Raw genomic sequence first — 15,313 nt, 5'->3', positions numbered from 1 at the left:
TGCTACACCATCGGCCCCTCTGCTGCTACAGCCATCGAAGGCTTTTGCTGTTACGCCCCCTGGTGACCTGGACGTGCCTTTTGACCCAGGATTATTGGCCTTGAAAAGGAGACGGGTATGTTTTTCTTCGATTCGGGAAGAACGGGATACATAAGGCCCAAAGACCAAGTAAAGCAAGACATATTGTTCAAAAGGAATGGAAAATGGAGACTTGTTTGTAATTAAGAAAAGGAACGGAAAATAGAGACAACATGTTAAGTCATGGAACTTAAAGGATTGTTTGTTACCTTTCCTGATTGTACGTATGTGTAGGCATACTCGGGTTTAGTATGTAAAAGCAATGTTCTATATATTTAGAATGTTTCATGTTCATGTGTGTGTGTTGGTGGAGCGTAGACTCCCCGCACACCCAGCACTGTTTACTTGCCTTTTATACCTTTCATAAATACGTCTTTTATAAATATTACTAAATTCAGATTGAATTGAGACTTCATTTATAACATCTAGGTCCAGAATGCACAACAGTTATTTTTATCAGAGTGTTGTAGGGAGCCAGCGAAGCCTACAGTAACATTCGCCTTGGAGAGAAGGAAGGAGCCAGAAGGCATTTGGTTTAATGGACAAGGATAGAGCCGGGAGCTGGGGGGCACTGGCCTCTGCCTCAGCTGTGCCACAGCCACCTCACTGGGAGCTCCACACACCTGAAACCTTGCTGAGCCATTTTGGGACTGATGTTAACGCTCTGGGCCAGGTAAGAAGGGTGAACATCCCCTGTGTGTGTGTAAGTGTTACGAGCAGAACCAACGTGCTTTTTAGGGAGCCGGATCAACCGGCAGCGTGAGGCAAACACCAGCACGGTCACACCTCGCGTAGCACGGCACTGGCAAGGCAGAGCGGGGCCGGGGCGAGCCGTCCCGGGGGTGCCGCAGCCGAGAGCAGCGGGCGGGCAACCCTCAGCCCCTGCCCCCTGAGGCGGCCCGGCGCGCGGCCGCCATCTCGTGCGGGCGGGGCGGTGACTGCGGCCGCGCCCCCTGCCCCTGCCCGGCCGCCATCAGCCGCGGGGCGCTGCCACCGCGCACGCCCGGCGGGGCGGGGAGCCTGGGTCGGAAGCGGTGCCGGGGGCGGCTTCCCGCGGCAGCGGCTTCCGCGATGGAGGCCGCGGGGTCGGGGCCGGCCTCGGCCTCGGCGGCGGCGGGGCGGCCGCTGACGGAGGACGAGATGGCCGACGTGAAAAAGGAGGTGAGCGGCGGCGCGGCGCGGGCGGCGGGGAGCGGGAGGCGCGGCCCGAGCAGGGCCGAGCCGCTGAGGGCAGGGTGAGGCCGGGCCTCCCCTCACGGCCCCGCCGCCCCCCGGGCCTTTTGTGTGATTTATTTTGCTGTCACGTCGTCTGCCAACTCGTTACAGAGCTGAGCTGAGTTCTGGCTTCTTGGTACCATTACGTGTATGGAATTTTCTGTAAAAGCTTTGTCACGGCTCTGTGAGGTGTGTTTTGCAAGTTACTGCTTGCTTCTGTAGAGCCGCGGGGTAACGCTGCAGTAGGCAGCATCCCGATGTTACAGGGAAAAAAAAATGTTAAATCAGACCATCTGTGTAACGTTATCTAAATCAGTCTGAGCTACTGACTGTATTCATAGCTGATGCTCACAAAAGTCCATCTGTGTCGCTTCAGGCTCCAATCTTACAGTCTCCCACAGTAATCTGAGGACTTGGTGGTAACATACTGGGTAGTAACAAATAACACTAGGTTTGTCATCAAAACACAGTACAATAAACCTGACTGCAGAGATCCTCGTGTCAGGGAGGTTCATTGCTCACTGTAAGCTCTTGTAGCTGCTCCAAAGCTGTGCAGGTGGCTTTGGCCAAGTAACCTTGTCAGGATGAGCTGGAGATCCAGCCAGGCATTGGTTTCTTCTTGCAGTCTGCACAACACTGCTGTACATTGCATGGCAAGATGTGTGAGCATAACTGAACGAACAGTTGTCTGTGCCTCCAGTGGATTAAACAACGAACAAGGCAGCTAGGGTATCGGATATGGTGTAGACCCAACTAATCATTATGAAGGCATAGCTGTAACAAAAGTTTAACTGCTAATTAGCATCAATAAGCAATCTTCTTGTAGATTACACTTAAAATAAGAGGGTGGATTGCTTCAAGTCACTCAAACTGATGCTTTTGTTAAAATAAAATGCAAATCTCTGTATCCTAGGTTTAAAAAAGTCAGGTAGTTAAATATATTTGTGCATAATTTCTTTTGTGCTTGTATTTCATCACGTGCATTGTCAGGTGGTTATTGCTCATCACTGACAGCTGTGTCACATAGATGGCTAGGTTAAATGAAATATTTTAGCACCACAGGCTAGGTTAAAATGTTTTATATTCTGTCTGCATTGCTACTTATATTCTGCTCTGTGCACCAATCTTAAAGCCATCAAAACCAGGGTGCTGTGTTAAAGCTTTATTTCTTCTTGGATATAGGTGTTATCTTTGTGAAACTGAAGGCATGCTTGCTTAGGGTTGAGTATGTTAAAGTAATTAAAACATGGTATGTTTTTTGTAGGGTATGCAGGCAGTTTCTGCTGTCTTTTGCTACAACCACACAAGTACTGTCAGGATTTGCTTTGGTATCTGAGATCAAGTAAACTAGCACTGAAATATTTTTCCCCAAAACTTTCTGTACCTTCTCCCTACTGTTTTGTCACATCAGGGAAGAGTTGAGGTGACCTTACCCTGTGTTACCTCCTTCTATTCCTTACAAAGTGGACTGCGGAAGGGAAGTGATGCAAGAGCAGGAATTCTCATTGTGTGGTGTGGCAGCATACCTCAGCTGGCTTGCAGGGCTGGTCTGCTCTGGGTAAACTTGTCTTGAGGAGAAATTGTAAAGGTTGGAATCTCACCTCCTCCAGCTGGGAAGGGGGCAGTGAGCCCTGCAAACACATCCATACAGAGCAAAGGGTTCTTAATGCTTGTGCTCTGTCCTTCCTGTCCTTGACAAACTGTTACCCTCTGAGGACAGTGCAGAGGGGAATTCAGGACTGGTGCACTTCATGCAGCGTAAGACTCATTGCAGAGCAATGTTAGTCAAAACACTGTAGTCGTTCAATTGAGTAACAGCTTGCTATATTCTTCTAATGCTGAAAAACATACTGACTCTTCTGCTTTTGAGTTGGTTGTGACTGATCCCCCTTGGTGGTAGGAAGAGGTTTATGGGAAGTGAAAGAATGCCGCACTGCTCCCAACACTCATAGCCAAGCAAGCACGGGCCTGTTCCACTTGGATACTTGATGGCAGAGAAAAATGGTGGGAGTTGTGCTGTTGCCCTTTTCTGTTCCTCCCAGTCCGCTGCACCAGCACGGGGGCAGGTAACTAACCCGCTCCGTTGATGGATCCTCTCAGCTGCCAGAGCTGGAGTGAGGGTGGGAACAGGGAGCTGCCCACAGCCTGAATTAGGCACCCTGCAGCCGCGCCCTTGGGGTTCGGGTTTTGTGTTGTATTCATTGGTGGTGGTCTGCTGCCAGCAGCTTTCCTTTCTCTTCCTTGCATGCCCTCCTGATTATTCCTTTAACTGCATAACCACAGGCTGTTTATTGATGGCTTGCTTTTGTTGGACCTCTAGGAGCAGAAAACTACAAGAGCACATTCCATTCTTCCTTTGCCGTGCTTAGTGAAGCAGTCCAGAAATTTTTTCTTTAATTGAGTTATTGGTGTTTTCCACAGCACAGGATGCCAGGCAGTTCTATTGAGCTAGTAAATTCCTTTAAAGCAAAGTTGTCTTCATGCTGCTTTCATGGGATATAATTGAAAAGCAAGAGGATATTGGAAGACTTTCTTTGGGAAAAAAGTTGTGATTGTTTCTTTTCATCTTACCGCATCTCTCAAATGTAAAGGTGTTTTTTTTCCTTGTAGCTCTCAAATAATTTACCTTTGTTGAATCAAATGAGGCAACTTCAGGAGGAGAGGAGAGAATGTTTTTTCACATCAATAATTTTCAGCCAGTGTGTATCTGACTTGTGTATTTCTTCACAGGGAAAATTGTTGGCAAGGGAACCTGCTGATTCTGCAGTGTTACACAGAGTGTGCTTTTCAAGTAAAAAGATACTTGTGACTCTCATCTTCATAGAGCAGTTGATTGGTTATTGAAAGCAGAGTTGTGAAGGCAGGCATTAGTTCTGTTAAACTGCTGGCACCAAGCAGGCCTCTTAATGTGCAGATTGAAATACGGTGAATGTCATTGACGCTTCGGAGGTGCTTGTGCGGACCCTTTGAACAAGGGGGGTGGAGGTCACTGCTTTCTTTGCCAGATGTCTGAATAAACCCGTCAGTGTAAGAGAGGACACAGGATCTTACAAAGAAGAATTCAAAGTGGTGACTTTGCTCCTCTAAATTACCTCCAAAATAAACTGGTAATCACATTCTACCTGCATGCGGTTAGAAGGATGGCACATCTCTGCAGGGAGAAACAGAGGGAATGGGACGGGATACAACGTGTTGCAGTTCCTGAGGATGTGAAGGGCTTGGAACAGACTTCTCTGCTTTATCGTGCCCCGTGGTAACTGACTGCATGCGAGGGTCTGTAGACAATGGATGGAATCCGCTCCCAGGGCAGATTGTTGCCGCTTTTTTCCTTTTTTTTCTTTTTCTGGTTACAGAGAGGATTAAGCAACCAGCTGACACTTGGTAGCTGAAGTTATGCTGCAGGGGGGAGGCATTTTACTTCTGCCAGAGTCCTCAGAGATGTGCTAATTCTCAGGAGTCATTGCAGTGTGTCATAAGCGTACAGGGTGCTGCAGGTGTTCAATATAAAATCTTAAACCATCAGAAAGCAGATTGATAAAGAAAAAGCAGCCAGTAAAGTTGTTGAGAGTAGGTACATCTGTGAAAGAAAGCACAGGTATTGTGGATGCTGGTGAACTCAAATAGAGGTGTCTGTCTAATAAAACTTTTAAACAGTGAGTATACATGCTGTTGCTCTGAGACTGCTCTGCTCAATGTACAGAAAACATCAATAACAGCAGTGCCATGGAGTTGGGCCTCTGGGATACAGATAATATGAAAATGTTGCAGTTGGGTAGTAAAATGGGGAGAGTGGGTATGCATGTAGGCAAAATAAGTAGTTGCTGTTGTGTTTAATTTCATTTTTACTTGGTGGCTGTTCTGAAATGTGATAATCATAGACCTAATGTAATATTTTCAGTAAATATCTGCCTTAATTACTTAAGATGCATTAAAACCTCACAGGTCACTCAAAGGAAAACTCCTGAAAAGGATAGGTAAATTAAAATGCTTTGATTTTATTTATTTATTTTTTTTTTTACACAGCTGCACTGAGAAAATTCTCCCCTAGGTAACGTGGTGGCAGCTTTAAAAACTGCTTGACTAACTTGTAAAAAAAATCATAAAGATTTTTAATAAAGGCTTCTAAATGAATTGAAAGATCGGCTGATACTGGTTTGTTTTGTTTTTTTCAGGCTTTAGAAAGGATGCGACCTTACTTGTGTGACAAGATTATAGCTGAGAGACACTTTGATTACCTACGTTCAAAGAAAATACTCACCAGAGAGGACACAGAAGAGATCTCTTCTCGATCTTCCAGCAGGAAAAAAACTGGGAAGTTGTTGGACTACTTAGCAGAAAACCCAAAGGGACTAGATGCTTTGATTGAGTCTATCAGGCGAGAAAGAACACAAAACTTTCTGTTACAAAAGATAACTGACGTAGTGTTGAAAGTCAAAAATGAAAAACTTGAAGCTCTCAAAGGTAAGAAGTTTATAATAAAATCATCTAAGATAAAAATTTTATTTTGAGGGTCTGCAAAATAAAACTCGCACTGTTCAATCCGTGTTTCTTATTACATATTTTTTTCCTTTCTCTAGTGTTTGGGACAGTGTTCTTGGAAACTGCCTCAGTTTGGGTTTAAAATCTCAGGACGATACCTCGGGCATATCAGGCAAATATCAGGCAGATAGCTCTGCCTCTTTACTATCTGAACACAAATAACAAAATGGGGAGAGGGGGGGAAAACCGCAAACATACTGTTTTGTTCTGATGGATAAGTCTTTTTTCACACTTCAGTTTTGCTTTCTATGAGGTTCTAATTCAGAACGCAAAATAAGTGGTTATCTTCCATCTTGTGTTTCTCTTTACTGCAGTGGCAGGATGCTTGGGTTTTGTTCAACTCTGCACCTCAGCAGAGGATAAGCCCACAAATGCAATATTGAGGGGAATTTTCCCCAAATGCTTTCAGTGCAAAAATTAAAAATAGACTCTGAATGTATTGCTTCATACAATCAGAAGTTTTGCTGACACAGAAAACTGAAGTTGCTCTATGTATTCACATCTGAAGGCGGAAAAAGAAAGCATAAGCTTTCTAAACCAAAAACCTTACTTCCCCTTCCACACCCACCTAAAGAGAAATAAAGAAGGAAGAAGGTACGTTTTTGACCCTAGTCATGAAAGGTCTGAAGTTTTCTCTGGCTTCAAGTGGAGCAGCCTTCAAAAGCAGTCCAGTTTGGAGCAGAACAATGTGGCTGAAGCTTTTAAAAGGTTCTTTGAAGAATACAGTGAGAAAAGTCTATTGAAAGATAGTTCAGGCTGCCTATAGAAATGACATCCTAAAGCGAAGCTTAAGTTACAGTGTGCTTTGTCAACTAGTAGCTGACATAGAGAAATCATTCCCGTGGCTGATGAGATGACCTGCATGTATTTTCTAATTTGTCACAACTACTTGGACGTCACAGGTGAGATGAAAAGGATGGTTGGTTCAAATTATAGACAACTGATCTTTGACAATGTTACTGATGCTAAATCAGTTTTAAGAGTGCATCACATTGTAATTAAATTGTTTGTTTGTTTGTTTTTGTCTTAGGTCTGAGCTGCAGCACCTGCATGACCTCGCTGTATGAAGGAACAAATAATCTTTCTAGATCATATTCTGATGAATCTAATTTTTTTGATAAAACAAAAGATAAAGAATCAACCCAGATGCATCACCCAGAAGAAGATTATAGCACTGCTGCGTTTATGTCTGCTGTCTCTCTTCATTCCATGAATTTGCCAATTGCAGAGACGGGAAATGCAGAGAGTGTGGTTTTCTCAGCCACCCTTCCAGGCCCTGGAGACCCCGGAGCACCCCCTCTCCCACCAGAGCTCCAGTCAGAACAGCAAGAACCATCTAACAGTTCAAGTGACAATTGCTTTTTGCCTCTGAGATCACGTTCTCTTCAACCTTAGTGAACTTAGTGACTTTTGTCTATTCATCCGAAGGGTACTGAAACAGCATGTGGTGTCTTATAAGGGTAAAAAAAAGTTTTGAAACTGTTAGTTTGTGAAATCAGAGGAAACAGTCCATGCTATTTACTGTTTTAACATATTTTTTTTTGTAATCAGGTGACTCTAGCTGCTTGATTTCATGTTACTTAGGAAGCTTTTATTAGAAAAAAAAAATCATGATACTACACCAGCAAAGTTTTGTGTTTTTTTTTTTTTGTTTTTTTTTTTTTTTTTTAACCAATATATTTAAGATTTTGTGTTTAGTTGCAGACACTTAAGCTGCAGTTTACAGAACAGTAAGTAACAAACCTGGTGTTCTTAGCCTTTCTGTGACAGGTGAAAAGCAAAGGTGGTTAGGAAAAGTACTGAGTATTGAAAGTATTGAAGTTAGCTTCCTGAACTAAAAGCTTTAGCTCGCTTGCAGAAAAGCTTGACCTCATTTGCCAAATTAAATACTTCTCTGTAGGATAAAGTCTGTCCTCCATGTATGTATGTTATGTGCAAAAAGTATTTCCATTTGCAAATAACACATCTGACCAAATCTGTTGCTATGCGTATTTGCAAGAAGTCTCTTATTTTTTTAACTTTTTGTCTACCAGTACATTGAAAGGCACTCAGCATCACAGTGATGCGAGCTAGCGAGTATACTTCCACAAGCCTTAGCATATTATTCTTGTATATTATTTAGAGATTTGTGATTTGAGATGCACTTTAAATATAAATTCTCATTAATATTGGAAAAGGAAAGTAAACTGCTGTAACCACATCATGTGGGCTATGAGAAACTGCTGTTGTATAATACTGTTAAGGACTAATGCTTCTATATTTTGTCCCAGTAGGTAAGTAGAGGAGTCGTGTAGCAGGAAAGCATCCTTAACTGCAGGATTCTTGGAAATGTTGCACTTAAGATATCTACTCCTCGAGGCAGATAGACACGTTTACATTTCAAATTGCTTAGTCAAAGGTATTTAAACCATTTGAGCATGGGAAGGTTCTCATATAGCATGTTATATTGTGTCAAGAAATATTGCTCTCATACTCTGCTCTTGAGTTGAAATCTTTTTATGAAAGTGGCCTTTAATCACTTTAAAATTACTAGACAAAGACAAACTCTTCCTTGGAAATGTGTACAGTTATGTTCTGCAAAACTACACTTCAGTATTTTTAGTATATCAAAAGTTAGGTTTGTATTTAAGGTTTAAATTATTTGGGCTCTTATGCAGTTCTGTAACTGTATCATTCCATTCAAATTCAAAGCCAGGTTAATAATTTAGGGCAATAACCCTAAATTGTGCTCTTGTTTTGGGGTCCTGCAGAAGGCCTCTCTAAATTTTTATTTCATGATTGCTATGGTTTTGGAAGGTTAAAATAAACTCCACTGTTCAATTATACTCTGTATTCAGAATGTAAATAGCTTACATTTGCTAAAGATGTGGGCTTCTGTTTAGTGTTTAAAATCCTTGATTTTCTGGTATGCATCTAAGGTGATAGACTGTCAGGATGGTGCAAATGCTTTTAAATGAAACTTCAGTACAGAAGGCACTCTGGGATTTAGGTACCTAAATGCAAGCAAAATCTTGCTCTCTAACATGAATTGGAGGGTAGGCGTAAATCTCTCTTTCACTAACTTGAACTGTAGTTGCATGTACTCTGGATGTATATAAATTTGTTTAAATGTCCCTTTGTTCACTGTAAACCACTTGAATTGCATTTGTGTTCTCAAACATTTTTTCCCCTTCTTGTTTTAACCTCCTTAGAAGCTTAGTTTTGGGTTTGTTCTTGGATCCTTGTAAATAGAGGGGAGAGAGGGAGGGAGAGCAAACTTGGCCTTAACAGAAAGAGCATCAGCTCAAGGTAAAAACCGCATTGCAGTTCTAAATCAGAACTTCCACTGCTGCCTGCCACACAGCACAGTGTGCAGTAGGCCTGCCTGTACAGGGATTACTCCTGCAACGGAGCCTGTTAACCTGAGACTTTAAATGAATGTATTATCTTACCAATGTTTGCAAGGTGCATTTTTTAAAAAAATATATTTTTATCACAACTTTTGGAATAAACTCTTTTGTATAATTGCTTGTTTTCTGTCTGCCTTTATCATTGTTAAAATGTATAGGTTCTAAGTGCAGTTCATGCCAGTGTCTGGATGTGGGGTTTTGGTTTTGTATGTGAAGGGAGGCTTTTGTTCTCTTTTTAGAGAGGTTTGTCTCTGGGGGAAAGACAGACAGTGTGAAACACTGGTGTCTGTAGTACTGCATTCAAGAGCAGTGTGTAGGGAAGATGTGCGTATGGGATGAAGACCTCGTTCTCCTTAACTACAGATTCTGTGGTTCATGACTAGTATTGCTAACCAGATTCTTGTGATTTTTTTAAAAAATTATTTGATTGCTCCACTTTGTAAAGATGTGAGAAGTGTTGCTTCTGACCATGCATATAGTGACTTCAGTCTCAAGACATCTTTGATTAGTGAGGGAGAAGAAAACCTTTGTGCACTGAGCAGCGTAACTCAAAAGGATTCTTAAGTGTTGTGGGGACTTCAGTGCTTGTTATCCTTGTACTGTGTGTAGGGTTTCTTATGTTCCATGGTATTTAAGGCGAGAGATCAGCTGGACACAGTTTAATAATTCCCAGCGAGGAATTTTATCGTATTATACTCAAAGGCTGCTTCCTAGCCCTCTGCTCTTTTAGAAGAAACCGCTGGTTGTCGGTCGGTCAGTCTGTCAGTCAGGGCCGTGCCCGCCGCCCGCCGCCTCAGGCCGGAACCCCGGGCGCGGGCCCGGTTTCCGTGCGGGCCGTGCGGCGGCGCAGGCCCCGCCATGGCGGCGGAGGGAGGGGACCCGCTGGGTTTCTTCGCGGCCTACGGCAGCTCCAGCTCCGACTCGGAGGCCGACGAGGCCCCGGCCGACGAGAGCCCGGCGGGGGCCGGCGCGGCGCCGGCGGAAGGCAGCCCGGGGAGCCGGCCGCGGCTGCCGCCGCCCGACGAGCTGTTCCGGGAGGTGTCGCAGCCGCCCGCCTTCCTCTACAACCCGCTCAACAAGCAGATCGACTGGGAGAGCCGCGTCCTCAGGGCGCCCGAGGAGGTACGGGCGGGGCCGGGCCGGGCCGGGCGGGGAGCCCGGGGCTGCTGGGGGCCGGCGGGCTCCCGCCGCAGCCCCGGGCGCCGTGTTTCTCTCCGCAGCCCCCCCGGGAGTTCAAGGTGTGGAGGAACAACGCCGTGCCCCCGCCGGAGGTGTACAGCCCGCCCGAGAAGAAGCCCCCGCCGCCACCTGCCGTCGACATGGCCATAAAGTGGTCCAACATCTATGAGGACAACGGCGACGATGCGCCCCGGCAGGCCGGCAAGGCCAGGTTCTTACCGGACGAGGAGCAGGAGCCCCCCGAGTCAGGTAGGGCGCACGTAGGACACCCTGCTGGTGGCCCTCGGGTGTGCCAGTGCTCTCCTACCCCTCCCTGAGGCACTGTCATAATGCAGGGAGCTGGTGCAGAAAGCCTTGGCAAAAATTCCCTTTGTCTGCAGAAATGTAAGGTAACTTAATAAGTACGTAGCTTCAGAGAGGTTAACTGAAACCATAGTGTTACGTACAGTACTGAGAACTGAACTTGACAGGAGATGGTTTGAAACTGTTAACGTCTGAAGGCTTCCATGGTTAAAACTTGCAAGTTCTTGGAGGCTTATTCAAAACGTGCTATCTCCTGTCGTAAACACGTAACAAGTGATGCTCTTGCATGGTTTGCAATCTGTTCCTTTCCTGTGCAGACCTGGTGTGCTTTGCACAGACACGTGCTTCAAATTTGTGTGCATAAAGAGCAGAATTGCCGGCACGTGGTTTCTGTGAGTAGCCTGTGACCGGAGCTGTTCCTGACTAATTCAGAGAAAATTCTGCTGGCCTGTTCTACGTCTGCAGCTGCTCAAGGGCAGAGCAGTAACTGGCTGCAGTGATGGTAACCGAGTTCAGTGTGTGTACAGCATATTCTGGGGTTCCTGGAACCAACGAAGACCCATCAGGAATTTCTCTGATCCCCTTCCATTGTCGTTACTGGTAGCAGGGAATGATTAAAAGGCATTATAGAGCAGCAGTTATGAGAGACCAAGAGGCTCAGGACTTCCTGGAATACAAAGAGGAGTGAGAGCTGCTTTTAATACTTTTGTCTCAACCCTAGATGCAGATGCATTTGAGCAGCAGGTCAGATTATTTTTATAATGTTTGCAAAACTTGGGGTCCAAGGTGGAAATTAAAAAAAAATAAATAAAATGCAAGTGACAGATTACTGAAGAAAATACTTACCGTCCTTTTCACTGTTAATCGTGGAACAAACACTAGTGGTAATCTAGGAAATACAGAAAGAAATATTTGAGAGATGGAAGAAATTATTTTATTTAACAAAAATAGAACAAAACAACAAACTAATGGAGAAAGAGAACAGCCAATGACAAACAAGAGAACAAAACTAGAAGAAGAAGTTTTGGACTTCTAGAACGTACAATAGTGTTTTGATTGACCAGTTAAGTTTTCAGCAAACCTTTTGCAAACAAATTTTGTTCTTTTTGCTTTCTTGCACTTTTTCGTTCTCTACATTCCTTTGTTATTTTATCTCTGTCTTGCTCTATTTGTTCTCTATGCTGTTATTTTTCCTCCACGCTTCTTTTCTCTTAGGCTTCACCCAGAAACTAAAAAGATAAATTATTAATTTACCTTGACTTTACTTTCTGCTTCTAAAATGTATTTCCTAGCTTTTTACCACATCTATTCAAATAATATTTTTTTAGAAGCAGGTACTGCATAGCATATTATCTAGCATAACAAGGCCTTTTCTTAGTTATACTCTGTGATCCTTGGTAGTTAAAGCAGCAAATCAATCCTATTCTGACCACGTCTTGTCCACATTCCAAAAATGAGGATGTTGTCAGTTAATATTACTGTGTCTCTTTTCCAGGCATCTTGGGTGTGGCTAAGTCAGTTGCTCTGCGATGAGTATGGTGTTTAAGACAAAAATACTGGTTTTGCTGACTTGGATTAATTCTGTCTTTTTATTTAAAGATGATGAAAAAGACGACGAACCAGCTTCTGCTAAGAAACGTAAACTAGACTCTGGGGAGCACACAAAGAGGAAGAAGGTATAAGCAGAGTATGCTTGATTTCACTATAATGAGAATTTCAATGAACTTGGACTCCTCTGTTGGAATGGGAAACAAATACATGTTTACTGAATTCCTCTCTCCTGTTGGGTAGGGAATCGTATTTCAGCAGTATGCTTGCCTTTTGGAAAGCACAAAACTCCATGGACAGTGTTGCAATAGGAACTCAGCTACTAAACAAAATTTAAACCAGTTTATTTAAAAGAGGTGTCTTAAAGCATTGTGGTGGGTACTTGTGCAGGTTACAGGGTTTCCTGGTATTTCATTTGTCAAGAAACCTGGTAACGTGAGCTTTTCTTAATTGATCTTTCCATTGTGTCAAAGCCTTTCATAAAGGAGCGTATACTAAAGATTCTTTGGGTATTATACTGTGACATGTTTTAATAAGGCTGTTTTGGAATTTGTGTAAAGACTGTAAATAATCCACTGGAATAAATCTTATGTTTGAAAACATCTGTGGTATAAGTATTGCACTGCATGCTTGATGAATAGGAGGGATGGATTCCGCATTGTATGCTTTTTGGTGCTGTATCTCTAATGTCTCAACAGGTTCCTCACAGTTTTGTTTGTAATAAAAATACAACTGCAAACTGCAACGTGGACCTAAAAATAGAGTTTAATATCGGATGATTGATTGTGATGTTATGTGATCTGCATCAGTGAAACATGAATCTAAGCGATAAAAGAATTGAGGCATCTGAAGTATTATTCCTAAAACTGAAAAGAGCAACTGTATATTTACATGAAAAATATTAAGGCAAAGCTGTGACAGTCTCTGCTGTCAAATTGTATCTACTTCAGTCCTAGCTGTAGTTAAGCTTCTTAAAGTATTACAGACTGCATGTTGCATTTGTGATGTGCTGCCACATGGAGTTTTGGGTCTGTATATGAAAAAGTAACAGCAAACTTGTGGAGGAAAGGGAGGGTTACCATGGATTTGATGTCAACTAAAGCATCTGTACCTTGGGAAGTGTCTAGTGAGATTAGGCCTACTGACTGAAATGTATGTAATTAAGCAATCAGTATAAACACTGATATTTTCTATTTTCCTAATTGCTGCAAGGAGAAACCTTGCTTAATAATGATCTTGCTGAGTTCCAGGTGGAGTCAAGAGCCCTGCACAGCAGTCACATTTATCCTCTGCTGAAATGGAGTTTGTACTAGGTGGGGAGCCAGCACAGGGCATCTGTTCAGGAACTGCAGATATCTGTTCAGTTCTGTTCAGATATTTTGGTCAGTTGAGGGACTATACTCATATGTCCATACTTCATTTTTTCCTAGAAAGCTACTGTAAATTTCTCAATATCCTAGTAATTGTGCATGAAATTTTATCTAAAAGTTACCATCTATTGCATACCAGTTCTCTTAAATGAATACCTGTCCCCATGCTTGTAATGCAGGTTTAGGTCATCATAGCAGATTGCCATAAGCTACTAACGCAGCTGCTCTCTAGCTTTTGTTTGAGATCAAGCATTTGAGTGTTGAGTACGACCTCTCTGAATGAAAAGGCTCTCTGTGATCTGTTTTTTTCTGTATCTGCTGTCCTGATATTGCTAGCTTGAAGGCGCTAGAGTCCTCAGAGAATGCAGTAAAAAATAGTGTTTATGCTCCTTTGTTAGTGGAAATGAATTTATGCTATAGTTGATGTAGAGACCTAAGAGCAGGGAATAATAGCAAGCTCCCTTTGGCATAAGCAAATCAGTTACTAGGTCAATTTCTCAAAGGTTCAGCTTGTGGCCAGGCAGCAAATTGCATGTTACCTTGTCTAGCCAGATACTTTTGGAGAAATCTGCCTGTATGTACCAAACATATTCCAGGTTTATGTGGGTTGAGTGGAAAAAAATATTGATATCTGAGGGATTTGATGTAAGTAAAGGGTTTAATGGACTGCCCAATTCAAAAAACTTCTAGTAGTAATGTCTGCTACTGATGTGCTACTTGAAGAGTGTTACAGCTGGAGGTTAATGCCATTGCCTCTGGAAATAGGATGCATTCCCACAATTGCCATGACCAAGGAGGCTTTTGTCCTTGCATTGTGTGCTCTGCTATTCTACATCGCAGCTCAGGAAGCTACCATGCTAATCACGCCATTTGTTTTCAGATAACATGATACATGGGGTATCCGGTTGTCTTGAAGCTAGCACCATCTGATACTCAGTTTCCATGGAGAAAACCAGCATGGCTAATCTAGGAGAAGAATGATGAATTGTATTATTTACACGTTTAGGGAAACTCCATTGTAAGCAGTGACCATGGCAGCATCCCTATTCAGGACACGTGGTAAAAGCAACTATTTGTCTTTTTCTTAAGACATCTGAAACAAGGCTGAGAGCCTGAACGAGGTGGAGTTACCTGGGTGAACTTCTGTTGCTGGAGGGCTTTTATGGTAGAGATGCTTCTGTCCAGGGAAGTTCTGGAGTTGCAGCTACTGCAGCAAGTCAGAAGTGTTCTTGGGTGTACAGAAAAGCCTAGAGCAGAGAGTGGACTGTTTCCTGTGTGTCCTTTTTGGATGATTAGGAGGAGTGACATTGATTTGCAAAACACGAAAGTTTGGTAATGATACAGTGCTTGAGAGAAGCAGATCGGGCAAGTGCAAAGAAATGAGCAATGAGATTTCCCCATTTGATTCAAAAGTTGAAGAGGGGAAGATGAAAAGCTGAAAAGCAAAGCTAGCTTTGGGCAGCTCATAATGAAAATTTGGCTACTCTGCAACAGGATCTGTGAAGTGCATAAGTGAACACTTATTAAACTTAAACTGATAGCTCAGTACAAAAAATGTCTAGAGAACACTTTATCCCAGATCCTCTTTCAAGAGGAGACAGTGACAGGGAACAGACATTCCTGCTTACAAATGTGTTTTCTTGGCTTTAAACATTAGCCCACTATTAACTCATCATTTGCATTGTTTTTACC

At 43.1% G+C, this 15,313-nt stretch overlaps 2 protein-coding genes across 3 annotated transcripts; both read left to right on the top strand.

The window, feature by feature from the left end:
* The first annotated feature begins 494 nt into the window (after positions 1-494).
* Positions 495-7,452, top strand: BCL10 (BCL10 immune signaling adaptor). Of its 2 annotated transcripts, none has more exons than XM_032192821.1 (3): positions 495-751; positions 5,466-5,754; positions 6,863-7,452. In XM_032192821.1, the coding sequence occupies exons 1-3, from the start codon at positions 617-619 to the stop codon at positions 7,225-7,227; spliced, it is 789 nt and encodes a 262-aa protein (XP_032048712.1). In that variant the 5' UTR covers positions 495-616; the 3' UTR covers positions 7,228-7,452. The 2 variants fall into 2 exon arrangements, with proteins under 2 accessions (XP_032048712.1, XP_032048713.1); XM_032192822.1 differs by lacking the exon at positions 495-751 and adding an exon at positions 1,113-1,239.
* Positions 7,453-10,079: 2,627 nt separating this feature from the next.
* On the top strand, positions 10,080-12,996 carry C8H1orf52 (chromosome 8 C1orf52 homolog). Its single transcript, XM_032192388.1, has 3 exons — positions 10,080-10,343; positions 10,442-10,649; positions 12,303-12,996. Exons 1-3 carry the CDS (start codon positions 10,080-10,082, stop codon positions 12,383-12,385), a joined length of 555 nt encoding a protein of 184 aa, XP_032048279.1. The 3' UTR covers positions 12,386-12,996.
* Positions 12,997-15,313: the final 2,317 nt, after the last annotated feature.

Source organism: Aythya fuligula, chromosome 8, assembly GCF_009819795.1.
Source record: "Aythya fuligula isolate bAytFul2 chromosome 8, bAytFul2.pri, whole genome shotgun sequence".
In the NCBI taxonomy this organism is placed as follows: Eukaryota; Metazoa; Chordata; class Aves; order Anseriformes; family Anatidae; genus Aythya; species Aythya fuligula.
This window is presented reverse-complemented; position numbering and strand designations above follow the sequence as displayed.

Bases quoted from the DNA above. Each gene is read 5' to 3' on its own strand.
- BCL10 (XM_032192821.1), top strand. From the start codon at position 617: ATGGACAAGGATAGAGCCGGGAGCTGGGGGGCACTGGCCTCTGCCTCA. The intron at 752-5,465 runs GTAAGAAGGGTG...TGTTTTTTTCAG, and splicing joins ATGTTAACGCTCTGGGCCAG to GCTTTAGAAAGGATGCGACC. The intron at 5,755-6,862 runs GTAAGAAGTTTA...TTTTTGTCTTAG, and splicing joins AAAACTTGAAGCTCTCAAAG to GTCTGAGCTGCAGCACCTGC.
- C8H1orf52 (XM_032192388.1), top strand. From the start codon at position 10,080: ATGGCGGCGGAGGGAGGGGACCCGCTGGGTTTCTTCGCGGCCTACGGC. The intron at 10,344-10,441 runs GTACGGGCGGGG...TTCTCTCCGCAG, and splicing joins TCCTCAGGGCGCCCGAGGAG to CCCCCCCGGGAGTTCAAGGT. The intron at 10,650-12,302 runs GTAGGGCGCACG...TTTTATTTAAAG, and splicing joins GCAGGAGCCCCCCGAGTCAG to ATGATGAAAAAGACGACGAA.